Source organism: Helobdella robusta (assembly GCF_000326865.2).
Source record: "Helobdella robusta unplaced genomic scaffold HELROscaffold_67, whole genome shotgun sequence".
Lineage (NCBI taxonomy): Eukaryota > Metazoa > Annelida > Clitellata > Rhynchobdellida > Glossiphoniidae > Helobdella > Helobdella robusta.
In genome coordinates, this window is record NW_008705379.1 from 777,803 (window position 1) to 805,302 (window position 27,500).

Below are 27,500 nucleotides of genomic sequence, written 5' to 3' on the forward strand. Positions count from 1 at the left end.
TACTACTACTACTACTACTACTACTACTACTACTACTACTACTACTACTACTACTACTACTACTACTACTACTACTACTACTACTACTACTACTACTACTACTACTACTACTACTACTACTACTACTACTACTACTACTACTACTACTACTACTACTACTACTACTACTACTACTACTACTACTACTACTACTACTACTACTACTACTACTACTACTACTACTACTACTACTACTACTACTACTACTACTACTACTACTACTACTACTACTACTACTACTACTACTACTACTACTACTACTACTACTACTACTACTACTACTACTACTACTACTACTACTACTACTACTACTACTACTACTACTACTACTACTACTACTACTACTACTACTACTACTACTACTACTACTACTACTACTACTACTACTACTACTACTACTACTACTACTACTACTACTACTACTACTACTACTACTACTAGTACTACTGATTATACTTCTAATACATTAATTTTTCTCGGTATAAATTCTCATAGGTAAAGGCAAGTGATTGATTGATTTATGAAAATAAATAATTAAATAAATGAATAAATAAAACGTAGATAGATTGATTAATTGATAGGAATAAATGAATGAAGCAAAGATGGATTGATAGATAAAAATAAATGGAAAAGTGATGCAAATGAATTACGATCACACCTGTAAATGACTCCTTTACTGTGTAGGTAGATCAGAGCTATTGCAATCTCGGCTGAATAAAAGCTTTTTAAATAAAAATAATTTTATAAAAATTTATCTCTCAAATGTTTCATAATTTGCGTGAAATTAATTTTAATGATTTAATTAATTAATTAAATTATTCATTTGACTCATTTATTGCATCTATTCCTTCCACTACTTGTACTACCGCTGCTACTTCTGTTATTACAGTTGCTACAACTACCACTAGATTCATAATTACAACTAAATTTTCGACAGAGACATAGTTTTTAATCTTAAAAGCCAGGATTTTATACTGAACCTAGATCGTCTGAGCTACTATTTTTAACAAGCAAACCAACTCAGTAGACGCGTACTCAAAAATAGAATGACACTAAAGTAAGTTTCTATAAATAAAATAAGTGCATGTGAACATCAATCAAAAAGAAATTCAAGACTGAACCAAATGGACAGACATACAGCAAACGTACATGCTAACAGATAGACAGGAATACAGACAAACCGACAAAAATACAGACTAATTGACAGATACAGACAGAGAGTCAGACAGACAGACAAACAGACAGACAGGCAGGCAGATGGGCAAAACGCACCAGGCAACGGGCTCTTTAAACTTCGTCTCCTGTTGTATCCTGAACATAAGGTCGCCTCCGTTAACAAACTCCATCACAAAATATAACCTATCCTGAAGAATTATTTCATCAAATTATAGTTGTTAAGATATAAATTTAAAAATTTAATAAAATTTCAACAACACAATACATCCTTTAATTCGCAATACATCCTTTAACTCAAACACACACATACACACGCGCGCACGCAGACACACATCCACACTAACATTAGTTTGAAAACACGAATGCAGCGCCACAAGGAATGGAGGCTTTCCAGACAGACACAAAACCCTTTTTTCCACTTTAGTGCACTCGACATCATCATTTTGTAGGATGACATCTTTCTTCAGAACCTTGATTGCGTAATATTCATCCGTGCCTTTGCGCTGTGCCAATACAACCTGTTACAATTTCGATTTGTGTGTTACTTGCTATATAAATTTCAAAATGTTTTTAAATTGATATTGTTTTGGGGTTTATAAACTATATGCCACGTGACGTAAGCAGTGTATAAATATAGTTACATCATCGTGATGGAAACTCTCAATTTGACGTAACATAAATAACAGTTTGAAGAGAACGACAAAAAATTAACCTTTCCAAAGCTTCCTTTACCTAGGACAGCCTTGAAGTTGAAGTCAGTTACTCGGATGAGGTCTTTCATTGGCATGGTGGTTGTCTGCAGATCGTGAGCTGGCAGGGTTCTACTGTCTTGTGACGACAACTTTGTGGAGTGAATGGAGTAGTTAGAAATTTGTGGACAAGTTTGTTCATTTTTTGAGATTTGATAGTTTATTTTAGTAGTGGAGAATGAGATATTTAGCTGGATTATGGTAAAATGATATTGAGTTATTTGTTTTAGAACTGGAAACTGATTTTTTTTGTCTTGAAATTAGAATTGGGTTTGGGATTAATTTATAAAAATATGTTGGTTGCAAATTAATACAAATAAAAATGTGAGACGAGGCTAGCTAGCTTTTCATCTCTTCAATCGTAAAACAAAAATCCATTAACAAATTTTAACATATCAAATGCGTATGAACACATCAATCAGATGGTTGCTAACTTTGAGTTTATTTTTCAGCTCGATGATGCTGGTTGAGACATCATCGGTGCATGGAACGTTGTAGAACTCCCCCTCCTCCTCATTCAACAACCGGAACCAACCACTTTCTACCACGTCACCCTTGGCGCCATCTTGCTTTTGGGATTTCTGGAAAAGTTCCGATATCCCGAATGATAGAGATCCCATGAAATCGTTTCTCGACGTTCTATCCCAATCCCATACTTCTATGGATAAGCGCTTGGATAAGTCGTCCGGGCCTAATTGGCTGGGTGGATGGATTGATGGATGGATGTATGAATGCATGGATAGATGCATGGATGAAAAACTAAAGAACGTATTGAAAATCTATTTAGATATGTGTACTAGAAAGTAATGAAGTTATAGTAAACAAATTAAATGCATGCATACGTACATAGTTTTAATGGTATCTGACAGCTGTACAAACAAGAAGCACACAAAACATTTGAAACATTTTCACCGTAGCAAGCAAACTCGAAAACAACCTCATTAATTTAATCAAAAGAGAATGCTACACGTTTTGTTGTTAAAATATTTCAGTAAACACATACACAGCTCACACAACACACACACACTCACACATACATACACACACACACACTTACACGTACAACAAAAGTCACACATACTAAAGCACATTGATAACACAGTGTATTTTGCTCTATATTCTGTTCCTATTACAGTAAAAACACAGACACACATGCATATTCAAGCAAACAGACACACACACATAGAGATAAAAATAAAAGTGAACCTAACAGATGACAAACAGCCACATTAACTAATGACATCACGTTATTATATTGCATTATATTGTTAACATTATCATCGTATGGCATTAAGTCATTTATCATGTAACTTTTATTGGCTCTGCCTCTCAATTTGTTTATTTGTTTGTTTATCTGTGTGTGTGTGTGTATGTATGTGTGTGTGTGTGTGTGTGTGTCTATACCACTGGTAATTATAACTTGATTGCTACCTTGAATTTAAGAGCAATGATCATACGTTGGTGTCCTTAATATACTGGCAACACCATTATCGCAACTGTAATAAAATATAATTATTAATATGTCTGCATGACGAGTAGCTCAGAAAGTAAAGAGTTTGTCACGCTCTGCTATCCCGTGGTCACCACGTTCGAATACAACATAAAACGAAATTGATCGTCGAATGGTTGTGTGTATTTGTAATGAGTAATAGCGATTGGACCGTTAAAATCATTGGCTCTGTCATCGTGCAATGAGTCTTTATTATTTTAATCATCGTCATCGCCATCATCATCATCATCATCATTGCCATCATCATCATCATCATCATCATCATTGCCATCATCATCATCATCGCCATCATCATCAACGTCGTCATCATCAGGGTTCGCGCCATCATCATCAGCATCATCATCTATCACATCACTAATCTTTTCGACTTAATCACAACTTTGAAGATTTCTTGATGAAAAAAATTCACCATCGGAAGATGAGTTGGACAATTGGCTGTAGATGAAAATATTAATCATGCGTGCAATTATATACAAACGTATGCAGTATACACAAACCTATAATATACATACAAACATATGAAATATGTATACATAATTTACATACAACCCATACAAAATTTACTAATACACACTTCAAATAATTCATATATGCAATAAATACAAGAGTATACAAATATATACAACACATACAAACAAATACTAATATATAAAATATACACAGTCTACACAAATATATACTAATACTAATGTATTAATATATATGTGTGACCAAAAACTTATCTATATATTACACATCACATTCGTGTTTGTGTTTTTATGTGTATGTCCCTTTGTATGTATGTGTGTGTGCGTTTTTGTGTGCTTTTGTATGTATGTATGTATGTATGTATGTATGTATGTATGTATGTATGTATGTATGTATGTATGTATGTATGTATGTATGTATGTATGTATGTATGTATGTATGTATGTATGTATGTATGTATGTATGTATGTATGTATGTATGTATGTATGTATGTATGTATGTATGTATGTATGTATGTATGTATGTATGTATGTATGTATGTATGTATGTATGTATGTATGTATGTATGTATGTATGTATGTATGTATGTATGTATGTATGCATGTATGTATGTATGTATGTATGTATGTATGTATGTATGTATGTATGTATGTATGTCTGTATGTATGTATGTATGTATGTATGTATGTATGTATGTATGTATGTATGTATGTATGTATGTATGTATGTATGTATGTATGTATGTATGTATGTATGTATGTATGTATGTATGTATGTATGTATGTATGTATGTATGTATGTATGTATGTATGTATGTATGTATGTATGTATGTATGTATGTATGTATGTATGTATGTATGTATGTATGTATGTATGTATGTATGTAATGTATGTATGTATGTATGTATAGAGTGGGTGGGCGTATGAGTATAAGGTGGCTAAGAAGGCAGAGAAAATTTGATCAATACATACATAGGTTGGCTTTTTAAAGAGAGACTGTAGAGAACCTTGATCATCATGTGTCGTGTGGTGTGTTTGTCGCCTGTTTAGTGTGTCATTTGTGTGTGTGTATGTGTGTGTGTCATTTGTGCGTGTGTGTGTGTGTGTGGTGTGCGTGTGGCTATATAAAAGACGACATATGAATGCAAATGCAATGAAAGCATACACTTCCAGCGATATACACATACATTCAGACCTACACACACATTTAGAGACATACATACTTACATACATACACACACACACACACCAAAATATACGCACATACACACAGATACACGCACGCACGAATGCAAACACACAAACGAACTTGTCGTGTGTAATATAGATAAGTTATAAATATTAAATACGCTTTGCTAAGTACTTTCTAATGGATGTAGAAGAAAAAATTTAAACACATAAACAACGAAGGAAAATATAAAAAAATGCAGACAACAAAATAATTGCTTTTGAGAAATAAATTAGACAAAAATATGAACGAAAAAGAAGAATTTTTCTGTATTAATGAAGTTCACAAAAATTCACACGCGCATACAAAATCTTTATACAAAAAATATACACACACACACATACGCACACACATATAAGCACGCAAACACACACCAAAATATATACACATACAATATTTAATACATACGTACGTACATTCAATACATACACAATTATACGAAATACAAACATGTAGACGCATACGTACATACGTTCAAACAAAATACAAAAAAAATCACATTCAGCAAGCATACATCCATGCATACAGCAAGGATTATGATATTAAATGAGGAAATGGTATTGAGAGAGAGAGAGAGAGAGAGAGAGAGAGAGAGAGAGAGAGAGAGAGAGAAAGAGAGAGTGAGATAGAGAAAGACCAAAATATGAATAGATAGAATGATGGAGAAATAAAAGAATAAATAGATTAATATTTGAATTGATGAGCAATCGATAAAAATATACAAATTTGTATACAAATGAGTAAACTCAAAATAACAGAAAATGAGAGATAGCGAGAACAAAGAAGGAGGAAAACAAAAACAACACTACACGCGTGTAAAACAGACAATAACTCAATTTTTCAATGTCTTCAAACAAAACAAAGTATTATGTTGTTGCTCGTACCATTACAAGAAATCAGTGCAATCTTAACAAAATCATACAACCAACCAAACTCCCTAAAATTAAACACACACACACACACATACACACACAAACATACACATGCACACACACACACAAACATACATACACACACAAACATACACATACACACACAAAAACATACACATACCATCATCATCATTAAATTATCACACCTACACACCATTATCACCGTCAAGATTGTGTGTTTTTTGTCACCGCCACCAGCATCGTCGTCATCATTTTCAGTTATATGAAATCAGCAACATGTTAAAAACTGATTTACAACACAATAACCAAGAGAACTCATAAGCAACGAACGAATAATGAAAATGTCATAAATTATACTAGTACAAACACTCACACCACACACACACACACACTACGCACACACACGTACATACATACAATATACAAACACACATATGTACAAAATTAATTAGTATGTATATTTGTATAGTATGTATCTGTATGCAAATACTTACGAGAAAAAGCAATTGACTTGTGGGTTGATGTTCGTTGGAGATTGCTTTATTACTTTTTGTATTGTATTTTTTCAAAGAGTTATTAAATGACTGAATGAATGAATGACTGAATGCATGAAATGAATAAACGAACAATTGAATGAACGAACGAATGAATAAATAAATGAACGAATGAATGAATGAACGAATGAATGAACGAATGAATGAACGAACAATTGAATGAACAAACGAACGAACGAACGAGTGAGTAAATAAATAAATGAATGAACGAATGAATGAACGAATGAATGAATGAACGCATGAAAGAGTTTAAATAACGAAGCAGTCACGGCAAGAGTGAAACCATGTGCCTTAACTGTTGAGCTATCTCTTCGCTATGTATTATAAGAAATATATATAATTTCAAACTATAACAATAATAATAATATGAACTATAATAAGAAGAAGAAAAAGCAGCAATAATTATAACGATTAACAAATGCTAGAATGGAAGAATATTTACAGAGCATGTAATTAATTAAGTTAAAAACTGACACAACACACACACACACACACACACACACACACACACACACACACACACACACACAATATAATTATGACTATTTTAGGCTTTCTATAATTAAATTTACGTTAAAAAGCAAAACACCTATATTAATACAAATCTATGTGTATATGTATGCGTGCGTGCGTGTGTGTATGTGTAAATGTTTGTAATATTTATGTATATGTGTGTTTAAATGTTTGTAATCATTGTGTGTATGTATACGTGTATATACGCGCTTTAAGACAGAACGTGTGTTTGTATATGCGTGAGTGTGTGCGTGTATGTGTGTGTGATAGAGAGAGAAAGAGAAAGAAAGAGAGACAGAGAGAGACAGAGAGAGAGAGAGAGAGAGAGAGAGAGACAGAGAGAAGCAGAGAGTGCGGTCCAAAAATATTGACGTTAAGTGGATTAGGCTTGCGCTGCCTCTATGAGAGAGTGAGAACAAAAAACTCATAATAATAGACAAATACAAAAAGTATAAAAACACATACAAACAGATACAAATATTCTTCGTAAAACAAACACACACGCACACAAACAGATACACGAACACACACACATAAACACATAGACACAAACACACGCGCACACACACACACACACATAGCACTGACAAGGATGTGTGTAATTGGCTTTAATTCATTCACGTTCTCATTTCAAACCCTACTTCTGTAAAAGAATAATATTAACATATATTACTTATACACACATATACACACACACACTCACAACACACACATACATACATACACAAACACACACACACACACATACAGGCATACATACATACATACAAACACAAATACATATATACAATTATACACACACAATCAAAACAAGGAACATTCATTGGAACAAGCGTTTCAAAAATATACAATGCTATCTTCTCCTATTTAAATGACATTGGCAGTAACACCAGTGCGATTAAAACAAACAAACAAACTAATTAATCAATTTATTTATTCTTTATACCACTAATTAAATTATTAAACCAAAATGAAAGCAAATGAAACCCAAACAAACACACAAACAAACACACACTCACACACACAGTCACAAGCACACACTAACACACATACACACACTCACACATATAAACAGACACACAAACAAACACACACAAAAAAACACACACACACCCACAAACACTAACACACGCACACTAACACACACTGACACATAAAAACACACACACACAAACAAACACACAAACACACACACACAAACAAACACACAAACACACACTGACAAATACAAACAGACACTCAAACAAACTAAGCACTAACAAGACAAAAACTTCGTTCCATTGAGGATTTAGGTTGGTCCGGATGGTTTTTGTCTTCTGCTTGGTCCTTCCCTGATCCTCTGGGATCAACTTGATCTTCACGTACGGATCCGCCAATCCGTTGGGATCCATCGGAATTAAGTTCTTTGCTTCGATTACTAAAAATGAGAATGAGTGAGTGAGTGATTGAGTGAGTGAGTGAGTGAGTGAGCGAGTGAGCGAGTGAGCGAGTGAGTGAGTGAGTGAGTGAGTGAGTGAGCGAGTGAGTGATTGAGTGAGCGAGCGAGTGAGTGAGTGAGTGAGTGATTGAGCGAGCGAGCGAGCGAGTGAGTGAGTGAGTGAGTGAGTGAGTGAGTGAGTAAGTGAGCGAGCGAGTGAGTGAGTGAGTGAGTGAGCGAGTGAGTGAGTGAGTGAGTAAGTGAGCGAGTGAGTGAGCGAGTGAGTGAGTGGTGAGTGAGTGAGTGGTGAGTGAGTGAGTAAGTGAATGAATGAATAACGCCCAAATCATTAATTAATTTTAGAAAGAAATAAAAAACATCGGAATGATTCTGAAGAAAAGAATTTACCTTTTGTTAAATGGTTGATGGAGTTAACGACGATGATGATAATAATGATGATAATAATAAACATAATAATAACAATAATAATAAATCTTATTTTTTTAAGTCTCGTGTATCAGACTTATACGTATAAGCTTCTAATGTAAACTTGAACAAGTAAATTATGTAAACAAATGTCTGCTTTTTATTTATTTATTATATGTGTGTGCGCATGTGTGTGTCTCTCTCTCTTTCTCTGTGTGCATGTGTGTGTGCACGTGTGTGTGTGTGCATGTGTGTGTAACAGGCGCTAATGTTTTCGGCTGTTAAATGGTTCAAATTCAAAGGATTACAGTGCAATCATCGTTATTTTGTTTATGGGCTACGATTTTATAATATTTATAAATTTTGTTGGTTGTTTGCAATCAACCAAGCAAACATCTGACAATTTAACCATCCAAACAATCAATCAATTAACTAACCAACCAACCAATCATCCAACCAACCAACAAATCAATCAGTTAACTAACCAACAAACCGTATGATTGGCAATAAACTAATCACTCAACCATCTAACCAATTATTTGACTAATTAATATACCAATGATTCATCTAAACAACCGGCCAACAAACCATCCATCCAGCCATCCAACCAATTAATTAATCAACAAGCCATTCAATCAGCCAACTGACCGTGAACTGTCAGGGATGCATCCTTGCAGCTGACCTTGACATTGATCCTACCCCTCTTCTCAGTGTTGTCCAGGCCACACAGGGGTGGAACATTCCCTTCGCACCTCTTGTGCACTATCATCTCGCAAGCTACGTAGATGAATGAAGGAAGAAACGAGTGAATGAGTGAGTGAATGCGTAAGTGAATGAATGATGCATGAATGGATAGATAAATGGATAGATAAATGGATAGATGAATGGATGGATTGATCAATCGAAAAAGAAAAAAAGTAGTATAGATAGTGTTTGATGGATGACGATTTAAATGAGTGAATGAATGACTGAATAGGAAATAAAGGATGAATATAAAGAATTGCGTGGCTATGAAGTTTTTGTGGGAAAAATCTTTGCGTAAATGAATGAATGAATGAATGAATGAATGAGCGAATGGACGAAGGAATGAATGAAAATACGAATGAATGAACAAACGAACAAATAAATGTGCGTGAATGAATGAATGTATGAAATCGCAAAGATGGATGGACAAATGCGATGAATGAATGAAAAAATTTCAAAATATTCAAGCAGTAATATCATGATAGAAAGATTTGTGAAAATAAGGGAAGAAAATTTTCAAAATGCAAATTCATTTGACGGTGTTCAATGTAGATGCAAATGTAACATAGATTGAATGAATGAATGAATGAATGAATGAATGAATGAATGAATGAATGAATGAATGAACAAACGAAAGAACGAACAAACAAAAAACCAATGAATGAACGAACGGATGAACGAACGAACGAAAGAATAAATACATAATACAATTAAGTTGAATATGACATAAATAATTTTGAATAGCATGTCTGTTCTAGATAAAACTTAACAGAGCTTCAGAAGACAAAATTTTTTTTTGCCAAATTTTAATTAAAATCCTGAAAAATAATAAAAGTGAAAAAAGGGGCAATCAAATAGGCACCCACATAAAATTGTTTAAACAACATCACACAATTTTTTCAAATTTTTCTTCAAACTTCAGCCAAAAAAAATGTCAGAAATAAAATTTAAAGAATTTAATTAAATCCTCTTGCAAGTATATCTAAAAAACATTCTTAAAAAAGCAATATTATTATTATCTTTATTATTATTATTATTACTATTATTTCATTATTATTATTATTATTATGATTATTATCTTGCATGGAGTTATAAGAATGGACGCGTGATGTGAGTATTTGGTTTTTTTCTTTCAAAAGAAAACTTATTTCATGGAAGCGAAAGAAAATTTTCCATTTGGGGACATAATTTACTTTTCAAAATTAAATGAAAATGGTTGGAAAGCTTTCACACATTCACACATAACAGCACACACAATCACACATACAAACACACACAGATACATACACACACACACACACACACACACACACACACACATGCATACATACATATATACAGCTACAAGCAAAAACACATAAAAATAATGTGCACGATACGTTGATTCGTGCGTGTATGTGTGTATGTATGTTTTGTTATTATTATTGTTGTTGTTAAAATTTATATAGCGCCAAATAAAATAAATCATAACAATGATTCAAACAAATATGTCTTTAGACGTCTTTTTAATTCCAAGAGAGTTAATTCAGGTTGACATTGATCCTACCCCTCATCTGGCAGTCCATTCCGTAAAGTCAAAAATGTGTGTGTCCGTGTGTCCGTGTGTATGTGTGTGCGTGTGTGTGTGAGGTGTGCGTGTTAAAAATTTAAAAGTAAACCTACATTCACATTTCAGTCCCTGGTGCACCAGGCCGTAGAGCATCGATCCGCAGTGATCACAAAACACCGGACTGTTGAATGACGTCACTTTGAATTTGTGTTTGTTCAGGAACTAAGAGTGTAATGCAATGTAATGTGAAGAAATTTTAAAAGATAAAATTGTATCATAAAATTGCGATTCACTAAACATCAATTAAAGTTTTATATGACAATTAAACCAATCAATCCATCAATCAATCAATCAATCAAATGGTAAATTTACTAATCAACAAACAAATAACCCAGTCAATCAACGTCCATTCTTCAGCAAATTTATTTAAATTATGAATGTTTCCACAAAAAAAACTATACAAAACATTAATAATGGCAACCGTTATTGTGCCATGAAATCAAACAATGTGCAAACATTTCATTTCATTATTGACGACAAAAACATCATTGTATGTATGACTGTGTGTGTGCGTGCGTGTGTGTGTGTTTGTGTGTGTGTGTGTGTGCCTCGCCTTGCGTTAAATGAGATGGAACCTTTTATGACACCATCCATCCAGTAATATAACAAACACGCATCCAATGGAACACAGCACAGGCAGGCATATACATTACACACACACACACACACATACATACACGACATACTATACTTTAACGTGCTGTAAAGGCAAACCGATAAACTTTCAGGGTAATTTTTGGTATTTTTTGTATGTTTTGTAAGTTTTGTATGTTTGTATATTTTTTACATTTTGTTTGCTTTTGTATGCAAACATAAATTTGACACGTGCTAATGAGCAAATATTACTATTTAAATCTGACATAAATCCGACATTTTTGGCGAAAAAACATATTAAGACTTTAAACCAATATTGCGAAATAACTAGAAGGAAACAGTGTTCAAAGAGAAAAAAAGAGAGAGAAAAAGAGAAAGAGAGAGAGAAGAAAAGAGAAAAAGAGAGAAAGAAAGAAGGAAAAATAACAAGAGAGATACTCTGAAAAAATTAGGCAGAAAATATAACAAGTGTAGTTTGAACGAGCAAGATAAACAACACACAACACATAAAAACCGATCATGCCGATGAGAGAGAGAGAGAGAGAGAGAGAGAGAGAGAGAGAGAGATAGAGAGAAGTTTCTCTCTTTCTCTGTATCTCTTTCTCTGTATCTCTCTCTCTCTCTCTCTCTCTCCTCTCTCTCTCTCTCTCTCTTTCTCTCTCTCTCTCTCTGTCTCCTCTACCTCAGGGATTATAATGATAACATTCGCTTGCTTATAATAATCTTTTTTTTTCGCTATCACATAAATAATTAGATTCATGTTTAGACTGTCCGTGTTCATGATTAATATTTATAATATCGTTATTATTATTATCATTATTCCACACACTTACACGCACACACAAAATCACATACACACACACAATCACATACACACACGCACACATACACACGCACACCTAACATCATTTGGCAATGCATAAACAATACGACTGGTTTGTTTTGTACCCATTCTGTATTCTTTAATTAAAAGCTTTCATGGCTGGATGATGGTTATAACGCATGCTTAGGTAGAAACCCTATATACCGTAAATACTGTTGCAAATACTACTATATAAGTATAGCTAGACTAATAATCCGGGCACTAAATTAACTCTTCAATGTACTACACTAAAAAAGCAGTTGTAGTAGGAAAAGCGGTAGTAGTGCAGTTGTATAGTTGTAGTAGAAGTAGTAGTAGTAGTAGTAGTATTAGTAGTAGTAGTAGAAATAGTAATAGTAGCAGTAGTAGTAGTAATAGTAAGAGTAGAAGTAATAATGCCATTACTAATACAGTAGTAGTATTAACAACAAATGTTTTGAAGTTAAGCGAATACGTTATCATCTTTATTTTTTATTTGTTTTTATAAATTATCATCATCATCATCATCATCATCATCATCATCATCATCATCATCATCATCATTATTATTATTATTATTATTATTATTATTATTATTATTATTATTATTATGAATATTCTCACGTCAGAGTCAGGTCCTTTGTCGGCTCCAGGGCATATGAAATTGACGAACTCGTGGCATCTCTTATGGACCACCAAACAGCATTCTATGGAAAGTGTGAGATTTGTTCTTCAATTTTACAATAATTTTATTTATAATACTTTTCATTAGAAATGTAGTAGTAGTGTTAGTAATATTAATAGTAGTAGCAGTGTTAGCAGCAGTAGTGATAGTAGAAGTAGCAGCAGTAGAAGTAGCAGCAGTAGCAGTAGCAGCAGTAGTAGTGAAAAATCAAGTTACCGTTGCATTGAAATCCTTGCTTTCCAAATCCCCTGGTAATATAGAATAATTTTCAACAAAATTATTACATTTAGATAACAGTAAAAACTTTTAAAACAATATATAACAACAAACAAACTCATAACAACAACAACAACAGAGCCAAAACTACAACATACCAAATAAAATCGGTGCAGTGGCTACAGAAAGTCGGTTGTTTGAAAAATTTTGCGACAAAATTGTGACCTTTGACCTTGTGGACATCTTTCTGGCGAACCGCGCCCCTTCTTTGAACTATCCTCCCACTTACAAACTCTTTGTCGTCGTCTTTATCGGCCATTTTATATTTGTTTTTTAATTTAAAATTATTAAAGTTAGTCTGGGTAGGTCAGGTTAAATTTGAAATAGCCGAACGACGCGATATTTATTATAAGTTAGCCTGGTCACAACCAAATATATAAGCAGCTACATATCACAAATATTAAAAAAACAATTTGATTGATTGTTTAATTACTAATTAAGCCTTTTTTTAATCAGAATTTAAATAACCTAATTAAGCAAAACAATACAACGAATAGCGCCTAGACGAAAACAACAGCCAGCAAAATTAATAAAATTATTTTGGCCTAAGTGTAAATACTTTTAAAAAAATTACAACAACAACAGCAACTACTAATATTATTATTATAATATTATTATTATAGTACAACAACATAAATTATGAAATTATTTATTATAAAATATAATAAAAATACATTCAGACCCCGGTTCGAAGAGGATGAACGAGATGCACAGCGCTCACACGAAACATCTCTTGTTGTGGTGGTTTCCTCCAGCATCATATATAAACATACAAATTCTAGGTTTGTTTATCGTTTCAATATACTAACACGGTAGTGTTATACTTAGTATTTATAGTAAATTATACAATACAAGATAGTATGTACAGTTTCTATATCATAGTGTATCTTGTAATTGTTTCTGTTAGATATACTTGACTAGGAATTTAGATATATATGCGCTACGTAATACAGTTTAGTTCGCTAACACAAATATATGGTTCATAAATAACTGTTTTACTCTTCATAAAGGGTATATCTAGTTTGTATATATATATCCAGCATGGATATATTATCCATGGTATCCATCCATGTTAGTTAACATAACATAGCATGGCGTTGGACTTTTATAATTGCATTCATTTATATATTAGCTAGCTAACAAGCAAGCACGCATGTTTATGTGTGTGTGTGTGTGTATATATGTGTATGTATATGTGTTTATATATATATATATAATAAATATATATACGTGTGTGTGTGTATGCATGTTTACATGCGTTTCGTGTTGTATAACCTTCACTTAATCAATTATTACACATCGTTTATTATAATTTTTTAAATCTGTCTCCGATTTGCTATATATGCATTCAGGTTATATTATATATATATATATATATATATATATATATATATATATATATCTGTGTGTGTGTGTGTGTGTGTATGTGTATGTGTGTGTGTGCGTGTATAAAACCAAAACATTTATTGTTAACACTAGTATAAACGGTCGTTTACTGACTAATATATTATCTCACGTATGATTTTTGCAGCTTATACAATAATTATATAACCTTTAAAATTATTGTTATAATAATAAAATTATGAAATTTTTAACAGTAATTATGTGAGGAAATAAAATAAGTAAATTCTTATTATAACCGGATTTAGATTTAGCAGACATGCGTGGCAAAAAATGCTAATTGTCGTACGCACGTGATATTCTCATATAAGTAGTATTCTTATTAGAAATAACTGTCAAATGGGATCTAGAATTAAAATACTGTAAATCTATTACTAACAAGTACTGCAGTTCAAGTAGTATCTCGTTAGGATCAACGTTACATAGTAATTACTTTGAGTTATTAGAAAAAAGAGAAGTTTATACCAGGGCAGCCATATCTCGTTTGAATCTTTTAGCAATTGCGGTGTTGCCTGGTTCAATTGCAGTCTTCGCGAAATAGTTTTTACTATTAGTATAGTATGAAATGAAGTAGGTACAATGATTTAAATGTGATAAATTACGCTTAATGCCAGGCGAAGTGTTATAAAATAATACAATATGAGTATAATCGAGATAATTTTTATATGAAACACCCATCTTTTTTATTGTAACTTATTTACTCAGTATACTGAATGTTTCATGTCATTTTATTGAAATAATTCTACTATAAACAACATCAGGTTGATGGTAACGTTTATTAATAATTTACAAATATCGTTACTCTACCACTCATTTTTTTATATTTATTATCTAATTAACTTTTAAAAGCAAAATCAGTAGTAGTTTGGTTTTTCCAACAAAAAAAGGTTTTTGTGGACGATTAGTTAAATTAGTAAATTGAAGTTAGTAATCGGTGAAAAATGGTTTTGAAAGTTTTAGAACTTTATAGCGGAATTGGAGGAATGCATTTTGCGCTAAATGGTAGTAACATTTTAAATGTTTATTCAATTTTTATTTTGTGTTTTATATCATTTTTTATTAATGAAAAAAAAATTTAATTTTAATTTAATTTTAACATTTAATCAATTTTTAACTTTTTTAAATTGAACTGATTAGAGTCAGGCATAAAGCATGAAGTGGTGGCAGCTATCGACATCAACCCAGTATGTAATGCAGTTTATAGACACAATTTTCCTAATACAAAACTCATTGAAAAATGTTTAACAGTGAGTCAGTCTTCTTATCCTTATGACTTCTTAATTTTATTATTTATTTTGAAAACAGATTTTCATTCTTTGTGATTTTTTCTTAGCCTCTCTCATTCTCTCTCTACATATGTAGTATCATGTATGTGTGTGTGTATCATTATCTCCATATCGTGTGTGACTGTCATTAAATGTAAACTCATTGAATACAGTCGATTTTCTTAAAAGACTTCAACAAAATGTCAGCTGATATGATCCTCATGAGCCCTCCTTGTCAGCCATTCACAACAATTGGCAAGCAGAAAGATGTCCATGATGAAAGAACAAAATCATTTCAGTACTTTCTCTCTATCCTGCCTAAGTATAATTATTTGTTTTATTTTTATAATTTTATAATATGATTTTTTACGACTCTTTCTCTAAGGGAAAGTTGAATTAATGTGATAAATGTTTAAATATAACAGATTTGTTGAACTTTTAAATTATTTTTTAGTAAAAACCAGTGATAAAGTAAGCAAAAATTATTTACTAATTACAGATTTTCTAAACTGCCTGGATACATACTGATGGAGAATGTTAAAGGGATTGAAAGTTCCATAATGAGAGGTGAATTTTTGAAAGTTCTCAGCCAATTAAATTATGATTACCAGGTATTTAATATCTTTTCTGGTTCAAGATGTTTTTTTTTAAATAATTATTACATCTAAAAATAATAATTAAAGTTTGATAATCTCATTCCTCTGTAGGAATTTATTCTAGATCCAACACAGTTTGGCATTCCTAACTCAAGAAGACGTTATTATTTACTAGCTAAATTACAAAATGTTAATTCTAGCCTCCAAACGAGGCCAGATGTAAGTATTTTTATTGGCTTTTTATTTATTTTATATTTTATTTATTTATTTGAAATTAATAACTAACTGTTTATTAACTTGCATTATTTTAATTAATTTATAACAGATTACGTATAGTTTACTTAGGCAGAATGACAACTCTACAACAAATATTTCTCAAACTGACGACAAAAGTGTGTTGAGACCGTTGCGAGACTTTCTTGAAAAACAACTGCCGGAGTATTTTGAAAAATTCCGTCTGCCCAAGAAGCTCTATAAGAAGTATTGGTTAATGGATTTGGTGTCAGAAAACTCAAAATCATGTTGTTGTTTCACCAAAGGGTATCATAAGTTTTCTTTTTATTTTTATATTTTCATTAAAAATAATTTATTTTAATTTAATTAAATGTGTAAATTTTAACAAATGGATTTATTTAAAAGTCTAATCCTGTAGGTATGGACGTTATGTTGAGAAGGCTGGGTCCATTTTTCAAACTTCTCCATCTGAAGTTGATTTGGTTTGCTTTACTATATATTTCCCAACTTGCCGTTTTTTCAAGTTTGCAAATTTCTTAACATTGCAGTTTCCTTATAAGAATCATGAAAGTGACGAGCAGTTTGTTGCTGAGGTAGATAAGTTGGGTCTCAGGTTTTTCACGCCTAGGGAAATTGCAAATTTCCTGTGCTTTCCATCTACATTTGGTGAATTTGTGTTACTTTGTCTTGAGATATGCCTGAATGTAACACAACTTTGTGTCAGCGTTATCTGAATTACATATACTATTATGTTTGTTTTGTCTGATGTTATTTGAGAGCATGCTGAGTAGATAAATGGTGCCTGCAATGTCGACATACGCAATGTAATATTTGAAATACACATCTTACAGAATTTCCAGCCAACTTGAATATACAGCAGCAGTATCGGGTCCTTGGAAACAGTTTAAATGTACATGTCGTTTCAATGTTATTGAAATTGTTGTGCAGTTGAAACTGAATAAAGAATTGTGTAAATTTTATTAGTTTTCTGTTCTTTTCTGTTGTTAAGTTATCGGTTGGAGTGGTCGATCGCCAATCATGTTACAAGAAAACGAAAAATTTCGCAATTAACAGTTGATTTTTAAATTAAAAATTATTTTCATTTCGTTTTTAATATGGTCCCATGTCGTTCAAATCGCGTTTTGTGCCAACTTATTTCATCGTTCTCATGATTACATTGTCTATGTTTTAATACTTACAAAAATTTGTTAACAAAAGATTTTGTTTTATCTATTGTTTTCTTTTCAGCTTCCTTTTCCTCTATTAAAATGGTTAGTGATGTTTTTCGAGATTATCGTTTTAAATAATCCAAATCAATCTTTCATAATTCCCAACTCATTTGCTTTTTAATGGTTTGATTTTATTAATAAATATTTTATTCAGTATTTTAGTAATTGAAGCAAATGTAAAATGTGCATTTCGTTGTGATTTTCAGGCTAAAGTAAAAGCCAAGGATTTAAGAAATAAGAAGAAAGATGAGTTGTTGAAGCAGTTGGATGAACTCAAAACTGTGAGATTTTTTGTTTTTCACGGGTTTTTAGATTATAATTAATTTTATTAACCTGATTTTGGGAGCGCGAGTATTTTTTTATTCCTAATATGATAGGCATGCATCTCTTGATTAAATTGCCAACATGCTTTGTTTTGAGTTTTTTATTCAATATTTTACTTTGAATTTAATTTGCAATGTTTGAAATTTTTTTTTTATACACTCTAATTTTTATTTGGTTGATCTAACAATTTTTTCACCTATCTGAAAATTTTAATTTAATCAATAAATTTTGTTCATTTTTTAGGAGTTGTCCCAGTTACGAGTTGCAAAAGTGACAGGAGGGGCTGCTTCTAAATTGTCAAAAATGTAAGACATTCATTTTCATAACAAATATATATTTGTTGTCTCAGTAATTTGATTTAATTTTAATTATTTAATAAAGAAGTGTGTTATGTCAATTATGCTGGTCCTAGTCTCTCTAGTGATATTTGCATTGCCGACCCACAGCTTTATAAATTATTACATAGTTTCTAATCTATTTTTGTATTGTACAAAAATTGTTCATATTGACATAAATAATTTAAAATAATCTTGGGTAAATATTTTATATTGGGTATACAAAAACAAACTCACATAACATATTTTGATTTTTAGACGAACAGTCAGAAAATCGATTGCCAGAGTTTTGACAGTTATTCATCAAACACAGAAAGAAAATTTAAGGAAGTTCTATGCCAAGAAGAAGCGAAAGCCCAAGGATTTGCGTAAAAAATTGACGAGAGCAATGAGAAGGGCTCTAACCCCTCATGAATTGGGCATCCAGACAGCCAAAGAACTTCACAAAAAACTGGCCTACCCCCAGAGAGTTTATGCCATCAAGGCTTAATTTGACTCTTTCATGTGCATATTTGTGGTGATAAAGTGTTATATCTAAAACACAGAAAATATGTCTTGTGTCTGTTTACTTATTTATCAGTAAATAACAAAAAATAATTACAATTTTGTTAAAGCTTTATAGTTGTACATAGAAATGTACACGGTAGATAGTAAAGCGTTTAAGTGTGCATGTAAAATAGTATGAGATAGTGTAAAATCAAAAAGTCGATGTAGTAAAAGGAGTTTAGTTGTCGAACACTAATAAAAATTTATTTCCAACAAAATTTCGATTAGGTGGGTGATAATCTATATTGATACCATTGTTTTTGACTCAGCAATTTGCTAATCTTAATAGTGAACTTGATGAATAAAATGCGATTCCGATAAATTTAAATGGATGTTCGCATGTATACCTGTTTATATGTACGGTACAATCCACGCCACTTGCTAAATAATAAGATCCAGTCACGATTGAGTTAATTTTTTGGGTAATTCTGTTGGATATGTAATGAAAACGTAAGACAGTTTACTTGTAGACTTATTGACAGTTCATTTATTTCGTTCATTTAAATATGCCAAGACCTCGGCACTGACGCTCTTACGTTTTAAATATTTGGCCATGGATGTAATTATATTTCATTATGTATATCCATGTATATGGCATGGCATAAGTATGGATATAATTATATTTTATTATATATATATCCATGTATACAACAACACACGTTTAGACGACATTTTCCCCGAGATCGGGGGTTGCCGTTTGGCTACCTATGATGAAACCGAAATACCCCTCGACGCCATTCCATCATAAGTAATTTATTTGGCTAATTTTTACGCAGGACGCCCTTCCTTACGCAACCACAGTTATAAGCGGTGGGCCTAGCCTTTGATGATCCAACATCACTCACAAGGCAGTGAAGGTCAGTTTAATGTCATAACCATATATATCCATGTATAGTTCTACGCAATAAAGTTTACTATTTAGAGCAGAAAAAAGTTGTTCGAGTTTAATCATTTATTGACTAAACAAACTCAATATAACAAAAAATTGTTCGAGTAACATTGTCATACAAATATATACAAGAATAATTTTCTAATGTAAAAAAGCGATAATAAATATAATATATAGGTGTTTATGTGTATATATAAATTCAAAAAGTTGATATGGTGCAAGTAGAGTTAGCCAGCACGTGAAACCATTCATCGTCTGGAGAATATCCGGATATCTTCTGTAACAAAAACATGTGTATCTCTTGGAAGGATGGCCTGTGTTCGGCGTTGATGTTCCAGCAAGTTTTCATCAAGTCATAGATCTCTTTAGAGCAGATGTTCGGTTTTGGCAAGATGAGCTGGGCGGCCGTGGCGGGGTTGTCCACGGTGTACATCAAGTTCGTTACTTGGTTGTTGTTCAGGGAGCCGTGTGGTTTCTCGGTGCAGTGCACCAATATCTCCCACAGTGTAACGCCGAAACTCCATACGTCGCTCTTCGGAGAGAAGTTTCCCTGTCAGATATTTGCTTTGGTTGTAAAATAGAATAAATTAAATAACAATGTTTTTTTTCTAAAACAAAGTTTAGAAATAAGAAAAATTTATTCGCTACTCATTCAAAATGTTTTAAAATGACAACAAAAACAATAAAATAATGATAATGGAAATACTTGAGTAAGAGCTTCCCAACTCATCCATCTAACTGGCAGCAGTGACATGTTTGATCCGCAGGGGAGATAGTTGCTCCTGTAAGCAGACTTGCACATTGCCAGGTTTGATATCTTTAGACTGAATTGGTGGCCCAGCAGACAGTTTCTAGCCGAAAGATCTCTGTGGATGATGCCGAGAGATTCCAAGTACTTCATCCCCGACGATATTTGACTGGCGATGTAGAGCAGGCATCCGTAGCTTCATTGTAATTTCAAATTGAAAATAAATTTCATTAGAAATAGGAAATAGCATTTTTGAAACTTCAAGTAACCATGTCAATTTTAAAAGTAATAACATAATAAAAGTGATAATGTGAAGACGGTAAAATGTGGTGTAAATGAAAATGATGTTCTTACCTTAGCATCTGTTTCTCGGGTAATTGCTTTGAATGTTGACCTTCCATGAACTCGAAGAGGTCGCCGAATTGTGGGTACTCGAAAACGGCAGCCAAGGAAGTGTCGGCTTTCTGCCACATGCCGAGTAGCTTGTGTATGTTCTGATCGTTCAAACCGCTCTGCAACTGATTTTCTTTGCGAAATTCCGTTCTGGGTTGATTAGAATTTCTTATAAATTAATGCACATCAAAAAGGAGCAATGTATGATGATCGGGTTGAATTGGGTTAATTTCAGCATTTCTGTATGAAAATGTTTTCGATTTGAAAAGTTAAAATAATTGCTATAGATGGTTTTGATCAGTGGTGTGTAGTTATTAACTACAAACAGTTAACTACTAGTTAATAACTACTTGCTAGTAGTTAAGCTGTAGTTAATAACTATTTTTTTCAAAGTAGTTATTAACTAGTAGTTAACTATTTTTTTAGTAGTTAATAACTACAGTAGTTAACTATTTTACATAACTACTTATAATAATAAGCTAATATTTGATCGCCCCTATTTGTGTGCATGCATTGTTGTGTTACTGTTGAAAACAGACATGGTCATCTAATATGCATTTGCTATGCATGACTAATCATATCACATGCTGGATAACAAAGGGTTGTATACAACAATGAGCAAAACATATATAAAACATATATACAATATATCATATATATTTATATATATAACACATTGTATATGGATACATATAATAGACATTTTACATAATATACATACATATTATATACACCTATTGCAATAATCTATATGACTATATTGAGGAAAACAGTGAAAGTTCTTGCAAATTAGCTGAACAACTCAACAATTATTTATCTAGTCAGGCAAAAAATGTTGAACATTTATTTTGCTATCCAGCAGTGTGTGCAGCATTTTTAAAAATAAATTCGAAATTACCAAGCTCAGCTGCTGTTGAAAGGCTATTCAGTGTTGCCGGACAAATTTTTACTAATAAACGAAAGGTTGTAAACACCAGTTTCTTTTTAAATGGCAATGTTTGGAAAGTAGTTAACTACTAGTTAACTACTAGGTGGTAGTTAAAGAGTAGTTACTAACTACTGTTGTGCAAAGTAGTTGAAAAGTAGTTACTAACTAGATTTTTTCAAAGTAGTTAACTATAGTAGTTAACTACATTTTTTAAGTAGTTAGCACAACACTGGTTTTGATAAAATTAGGAACGTACATAATCCCATTCGGGGAGTAAGGCTTCAGTATTTTAACAATCACAATTGCTTTAGAGTTGTCCAAATCCAACGCTTCGCATACGTAAACCTGTGGAAGTTCAATTTCAGTGGTTAGTGATGCTTCTTCCGAAGATATGTTGCAAAATCAGTAGCATAAATTATCATAATTATGGCGCACGTATTCACCTCTCCATACACCCCTTCACCAATCTTCTCGATGAATTTCACGTCTTTATTGAGAAAAGTGAGCATGGGTGTGTCGGGCTTCCAGGCTTCTTGCGGGAATGTGGTCTGGTAGACGCTGGTCCCTGTAGCCCCCTGGATGTTTGGCAGGATCCTGTTCTTCTTCATGTTTTTCCGGGGTATGAGTTGGGATACTGGAGAGTAGGTTGATGATAAGCTGAATGGCGAGAAGGATGTGTTGAAGCTGTTGTCTGCGAAGTACATGGTGTTTTTGTGGTTGTGGTTGTTGGTTCCCTTGGAGCAATTGTTTTTGTTTGGTTTGTCATTGTGGTTGTTGTATGCGCCATCCATGACATCTGGTGTTGGATAAATATTTAACGAGAGTTTTTTTTTCAAATTCGCTAATCATTCTACTTTAAAATAAACTTTAATTTTTGAAAATTACGTTGTTTGTAAAATAATTAAACGATGTATTCCATCAAATTCACATGGACACCACAGTTTGAATGAAATTAACGTGCCAAAACACTATGTAATAATTAATCGTTCATCTTCATTTATAAAATTTTTCAGCACCCCAACCAACCCGCATGATTGACATTGTGGTTCGTAGGATCGTTCGGAATGTCATATATCGACATCGGGCCGTCAACTAATGCGTGACTCCCCAAATCATTGAAATCATAACCAGCGGATGTCAAACTGAATGCATTATCATCCCTATCCATCAGCTCGTTCAGCGCTACGGACTTGTAAAGATTTCCTTTAATGGATTTCCCCACGTTGTGATCTGAAGAGTTTGAGGAGGAAATAGCTGAAGATTTTTTAAACTCCACTCTGTCATCCAAACTAAACAAAGTGGATTCCAGCGCGGTCCTGTTATACTTGCGTTTCTTCTTTTTGAATGAATATACGATGACAAATCCGGCTGCAATGATAACTAGAGGGATGATCGTACCGACTATCGCTCCTATAATCGGGTCGATAAAACTTCTCGTGTTGTTGAGGTTCGAGTTGTCGGTATCGGTATGATGTGCTTCGTTTGCCGGGCCTGTGTGTGTGTATGAGTGTATATATATATATATATATGTGTGTTTGTATGTGGAGGTTGATGTGATTGTGGAAATGTGTGGTGGTTTTTAATGTATTGGGGATGTAATTGTTGTTGTTGGAATAAACAAAAATTGGGATGTCGACGTGATGTTAATGTGATTTGTGATGCGATTGCCACAGAGATTGCAGATGTAACATGGACGTCAGCCGGCTTAAAATGTCATAATATTAAGTCAGCACCTCGCACGTGCCTGCTTGCCTCGATGGGTTGTTCGAGAGAAAAAAATAAAAAAAATAAGAAAAATAATAATGAATAATAGTTATAATAATAATAATAATAATAATAATAACGACAAAGACAATTTCAATTTTTTTCTAATTTTTACAAAGGAGAATATCATTTTGAATTTAAAAATTGCATGGAAGACAATTTCAAAGTATAATTTTTAGGAAGAGAAAGCATTTTGATATCGCCACGTAACGTACTAAAACGATAAATATCATGACGGCTATGATCAGTCTAGTGCCAAAATGACGACGATAGCAACAAAACAAAAACAACAACTACAACAGCAACAACAACACACGTGTAGCTAAAACAGCAATTTGTTGGTGCGGCAATAATGTATGACCCTAAATGCAATGAAAATGAGATCATTATGTTGATGGTAACTTAACTTGACGCTAACATTGTTATCGGTAGTTACTGTAATTGTCCTTTTGTGTTGAAATGTTGAAAGAAAGACAGAGAGAGAGAGAGAGAGAGAGAGAGAGAGAGAGAGAGAGAGAGAGAGAGAATATGAAAAAGAATGAGTGAAAAAAAGAAAGAGATAAAGAATGAGAGAAAGATGAACATTAAATTTTTAGACAAAAGGATGGTGGGAAATAAAAAAAAATGAAAGGATAGAGAGTGAGAGAGAAAGAGAGAGATAGCGAGAGTAGTAATTTATTAGGCTACTTGCTAGTATAACTGATGCAATCGGCGTGTTACTAATTTAATTAAGTAATTGAATTAAAAGTGACAAACCAATCGAACAGACATACTTTCAACAAAGAGAGGCAGATCATTATGAAAATATTCAGTATCCCAGTCTAAAGAAGCTGCGAAGTTAGATTGACCATTGGCCAGTTTGGTGGCTGCTGTGGTTACTACATAGTCCGAAGCGTTGGACACTTCGTGAAAAATTATTTCTGTTTGGGCGTTTTATTTTCTTGTTTTTTTTTTTGTAATTTATTTTAATAATAATTAGTATTAATATCATAAATAATATAACAATTGTAATAATTTTGAATTAATTTTACTACCTAAAGTTTATTTTTATAACAATAATCCTCATGAAAAGATTAGAAATTAGAAAATTAACATTTTTAAAAACTCAAATTCAAAATTTAAAAATAAATTCACCCCTCCCTACCTGAATGAAAGCGTATCTCACTGAGGGCCAAATAGAGATCGCTAAAGTGAAAGACCAACTTGATGAACTTAGCGGCGAAGTGAGGTATTTTGATGGATATGTTGTAAGGAATGGGATTGGGATAACTCAACAGATCCCTCTTAGTGTGGTGCACGTAGGCGTACGGATAGTACCTGCGTCCCGAGATGCTCGGAAAGATGAGGAGTTTGTGGAAGATTGAGGTGTTTTCCGCTGGACTGTGCTTCGCGAAAATTCTGGATTACAATTGATCAATCAATCAGTCAGTTAATCAATCACAACGAACAAACAAATGAACCAACGAACAAACGAACAAACTAACCAACCAACTAACCAACGAACAATAGAGGAACGAACGAACGAACGAACAAATGAATGAATAAAAAAATGGTAAAATAAATAACTGAACGAACGAACGAACAAATTAATGAATGAATTAGTGACAAAATAAATGAATATATAAATTAAAATCAACTCATAACTTAACAACACCTCAGAGTAGTATCTCCAAACGAACCGACCTACCTTATTTGACTGAAATTTCTGACGGCTTCAAACCGAAAATAAATTTTCAGAATGCCATCTCCATCATCAGAAGCGCCATTCTTAAATTTCTTCAACATATTTTTGACATCATTATCACGATTATCAACGCCATCGTTATCATGATCCTTCCTGCGATCCTCCTCATCATCATAATCACCATCATCATCATCATCGTTGTCGGAATTTTTGTACTTTTTGTTATGGCGACGACTCCAGACCATCCAATCGGATGACGGATAGATTTGACCTACTTTTTGAATATTATTATTATTGTTATTACTAATTATGTTATTATTGTTATAGTTTTTGTTGCTATTGTCAATATTGTTGTTACTAGTGTTGGCGTTATTATTATAAATGTTATTGCTGTTATTATTATTGAAGTTGTTGTTGATGATATTATTATTATTATTGTTGTAGTTGTTGTTGTTGTTGTTGCTATTTGACGCGGATTTGACATTTGTTGATAAGCCGTCATTGAGGTCTGTTAGCCTTCCAAGACCATTACGCATGTAACCATCAAACATTTCGCCATCGTATGGCTCTAATAACATGTTGCTGTTGTTGTTGCTGCTGCTGCTGTTGACGTTGTTGTTGTTGTTGCTCTTGTTGATGTTGTTGATGTTGTTGTTGTTGATGTTCCGCCTGACGTCATAGGAGATCACTCCATCTGATAATGTGTTGTGATGATGTTTTGTTGTTGTTGTTGTTGATTTGGCTTCATAAACGTCAAGAATATAATAAAAGTAGTTGTAATAATAATAATAACAATAATAATAATAATAACTACACCATTACTATTACTACTACTACTATTACCACAAATACTACTACAACTACAGCAACAACAACAGCTACTACTATTACCACTAATACTACTACAACAACATCTATTACTACAACAACAACAACAACAACAACTACTACTACTACTACTACTGCTACAACAACAACTACTACTACTAATAATAATAATAATACTACATAAGATATATCATAAAATAAAACAATAAAAACAAAATATCAAGAAGTAAATAGAGATAACCTGTCCATGAGCAGCCATAGAGCTCGACACGCATGCATATGACTCTAGGAACGACACTCCACGGAAGGAAGCGGATACTCCGGGCTATCAGGATCGGGTTCAAATCCTGCTGGCGTGCAACTGCTACGTTGATGTTGCCTTCTAAGATCTAGTGGATGAATGAGTGAATTAATGGATGAGTGAATTAATGGATGAATGAATGAATGAATGAATGAATGAATGAATGAATGAATGAATGAATGAATGAATGAATGAATGAATGAATGAATGAATGAATGAATGAATGAATGAATGAATGAATGAATGAATGAACGAATGAACGAATGAACGAATGAACGAATGAATGAATGAATGAATGAATGAATGAACGAA

The 27,500-nt window shown here is 32.8% G+C and overlaps 5 protein-coding genes across 5 annotated transcripts in view; 3 read left to right on the forward strand and 2 right to left on the reverse strand.

Moving 5' to 3' along the window:
- Positions 1–13,982, reverse strand: part of HELRODRAFT_88955 (hypothetical protein) — a gene marked incomplete at both ends in the record, with an annotated part of 15,674 nt that extends 1,692 nt beyond the window's left edge. Inside the window, 11 exons of the mRNA XM_009030295.1 lie at positions 698–760; positions 1,312–1,403; positions 1,560–1,733; positions 1,928–2,056; positions 2,399–2,663; positions 8,392–8,548; positions 9,623–9,751; positions 11,381–11,489; positions 13,387–13,469; positions 13,664–13,695; positions 13,822–13,982. Of these exons, the coding sequence (XP_009028543.1) occupies positions 698–760; positions 1,312–1,403; positions 1,560–1,733; positions 1,928–2,056; positions 2,399–2,663; positions 8,392–8,548; positions 9,623–9,751; positions 11,381–11,489; positions 13,387–13,469; positions 13,664–13,695; positions 13,822–13,982 (1,394 nt within the window). The remainder of the gene's footprint in view (positions 1–697; positions 761–1,311; positions 1,404–1,559; positions 1,734–1,927; positions 2,057–2,398; positions 2,664–8,391; positions 8,549–9,622; positions 9,752–11,380; positions 11,490–13,386; positions 13,470–13,663; positions 13,696–13,821) is intronic.
- Positions 13,983–16,065: 2,083 nt separating this feature from the next.
- Positions 16,066–18,171, forward strand: HELRODRAFT_89038 (hypothetical protein; the record flags this gene model as incomplete). The annotated part of the gene is made up of 9 exons (XM_009030301.1): positions 16,066–16,126; positions 16,262–16,371; positions 16,563–16,711; positions 16,889–17,000; positions 17,097–17,204; positions 17,311–17,525; positions 17,638–17,701; positions 17,768–17,885; positions 18,071–18,171. 9 exons carry the CDS (start codon positions 16,066–16,068, stop codon positions 18,169–18,171), a joined length of 1,038 nt encoding a protein of 345 aa, XP_009028549.1.
- A 480-nt stretch (positions 18,172–18,651) lies between these two features.
- HELRODRAFT_88883 (hypothetical protein) lies at positions 18,652–19,597 on the forward strand (the record flags this gene model as incomplete). Its single annotated transcript, XM_009030291.1, has 3 exons — positions 18,652–18,729; positions 19,016–19,077; positions 19,366–19,597. Coding segments are annotated over 3 exons (372 nt in total), but the record flags the coding sequence as incomplete, so codon positions are not given.
- A 1,144-nt stretch (positions 19,598–20,741) lies between these two features.
- Positions 20,742–21,829, reverse strand: HELRODRAFT_88841 (hypothetical protein; the record flags this gene model as incomplete). The annotated part of the gene is made up of 3 exons (XM_009030289.1): positions 20,742–21,092; positions 21,249–21,486; positions 21,645–21,829. Coding segments are annotated over 3 exons (774 nt in total), but the record flags the coding sequence as incomplete, so codon positions are not given.
- A 646-nt stretch (positions 21,830–22,475) lies between these two features.
- HELRODRAFT_89105 (hypothetical protein) lies at positions 22,476–22,703 on the forward strand (the record flags this gene model as incomplete). The annotated part of the gene is made up of 1 exon (XM_009030305.1): positions 22,476–22,703. A coding segment is annotated over one exon (228 nt), but the record flags the coding sequence as incomplete, so codon positions are not given.
- Between the last annotated feature and the right edge of the window lie 4,797 nt (positions 22,704–27,500).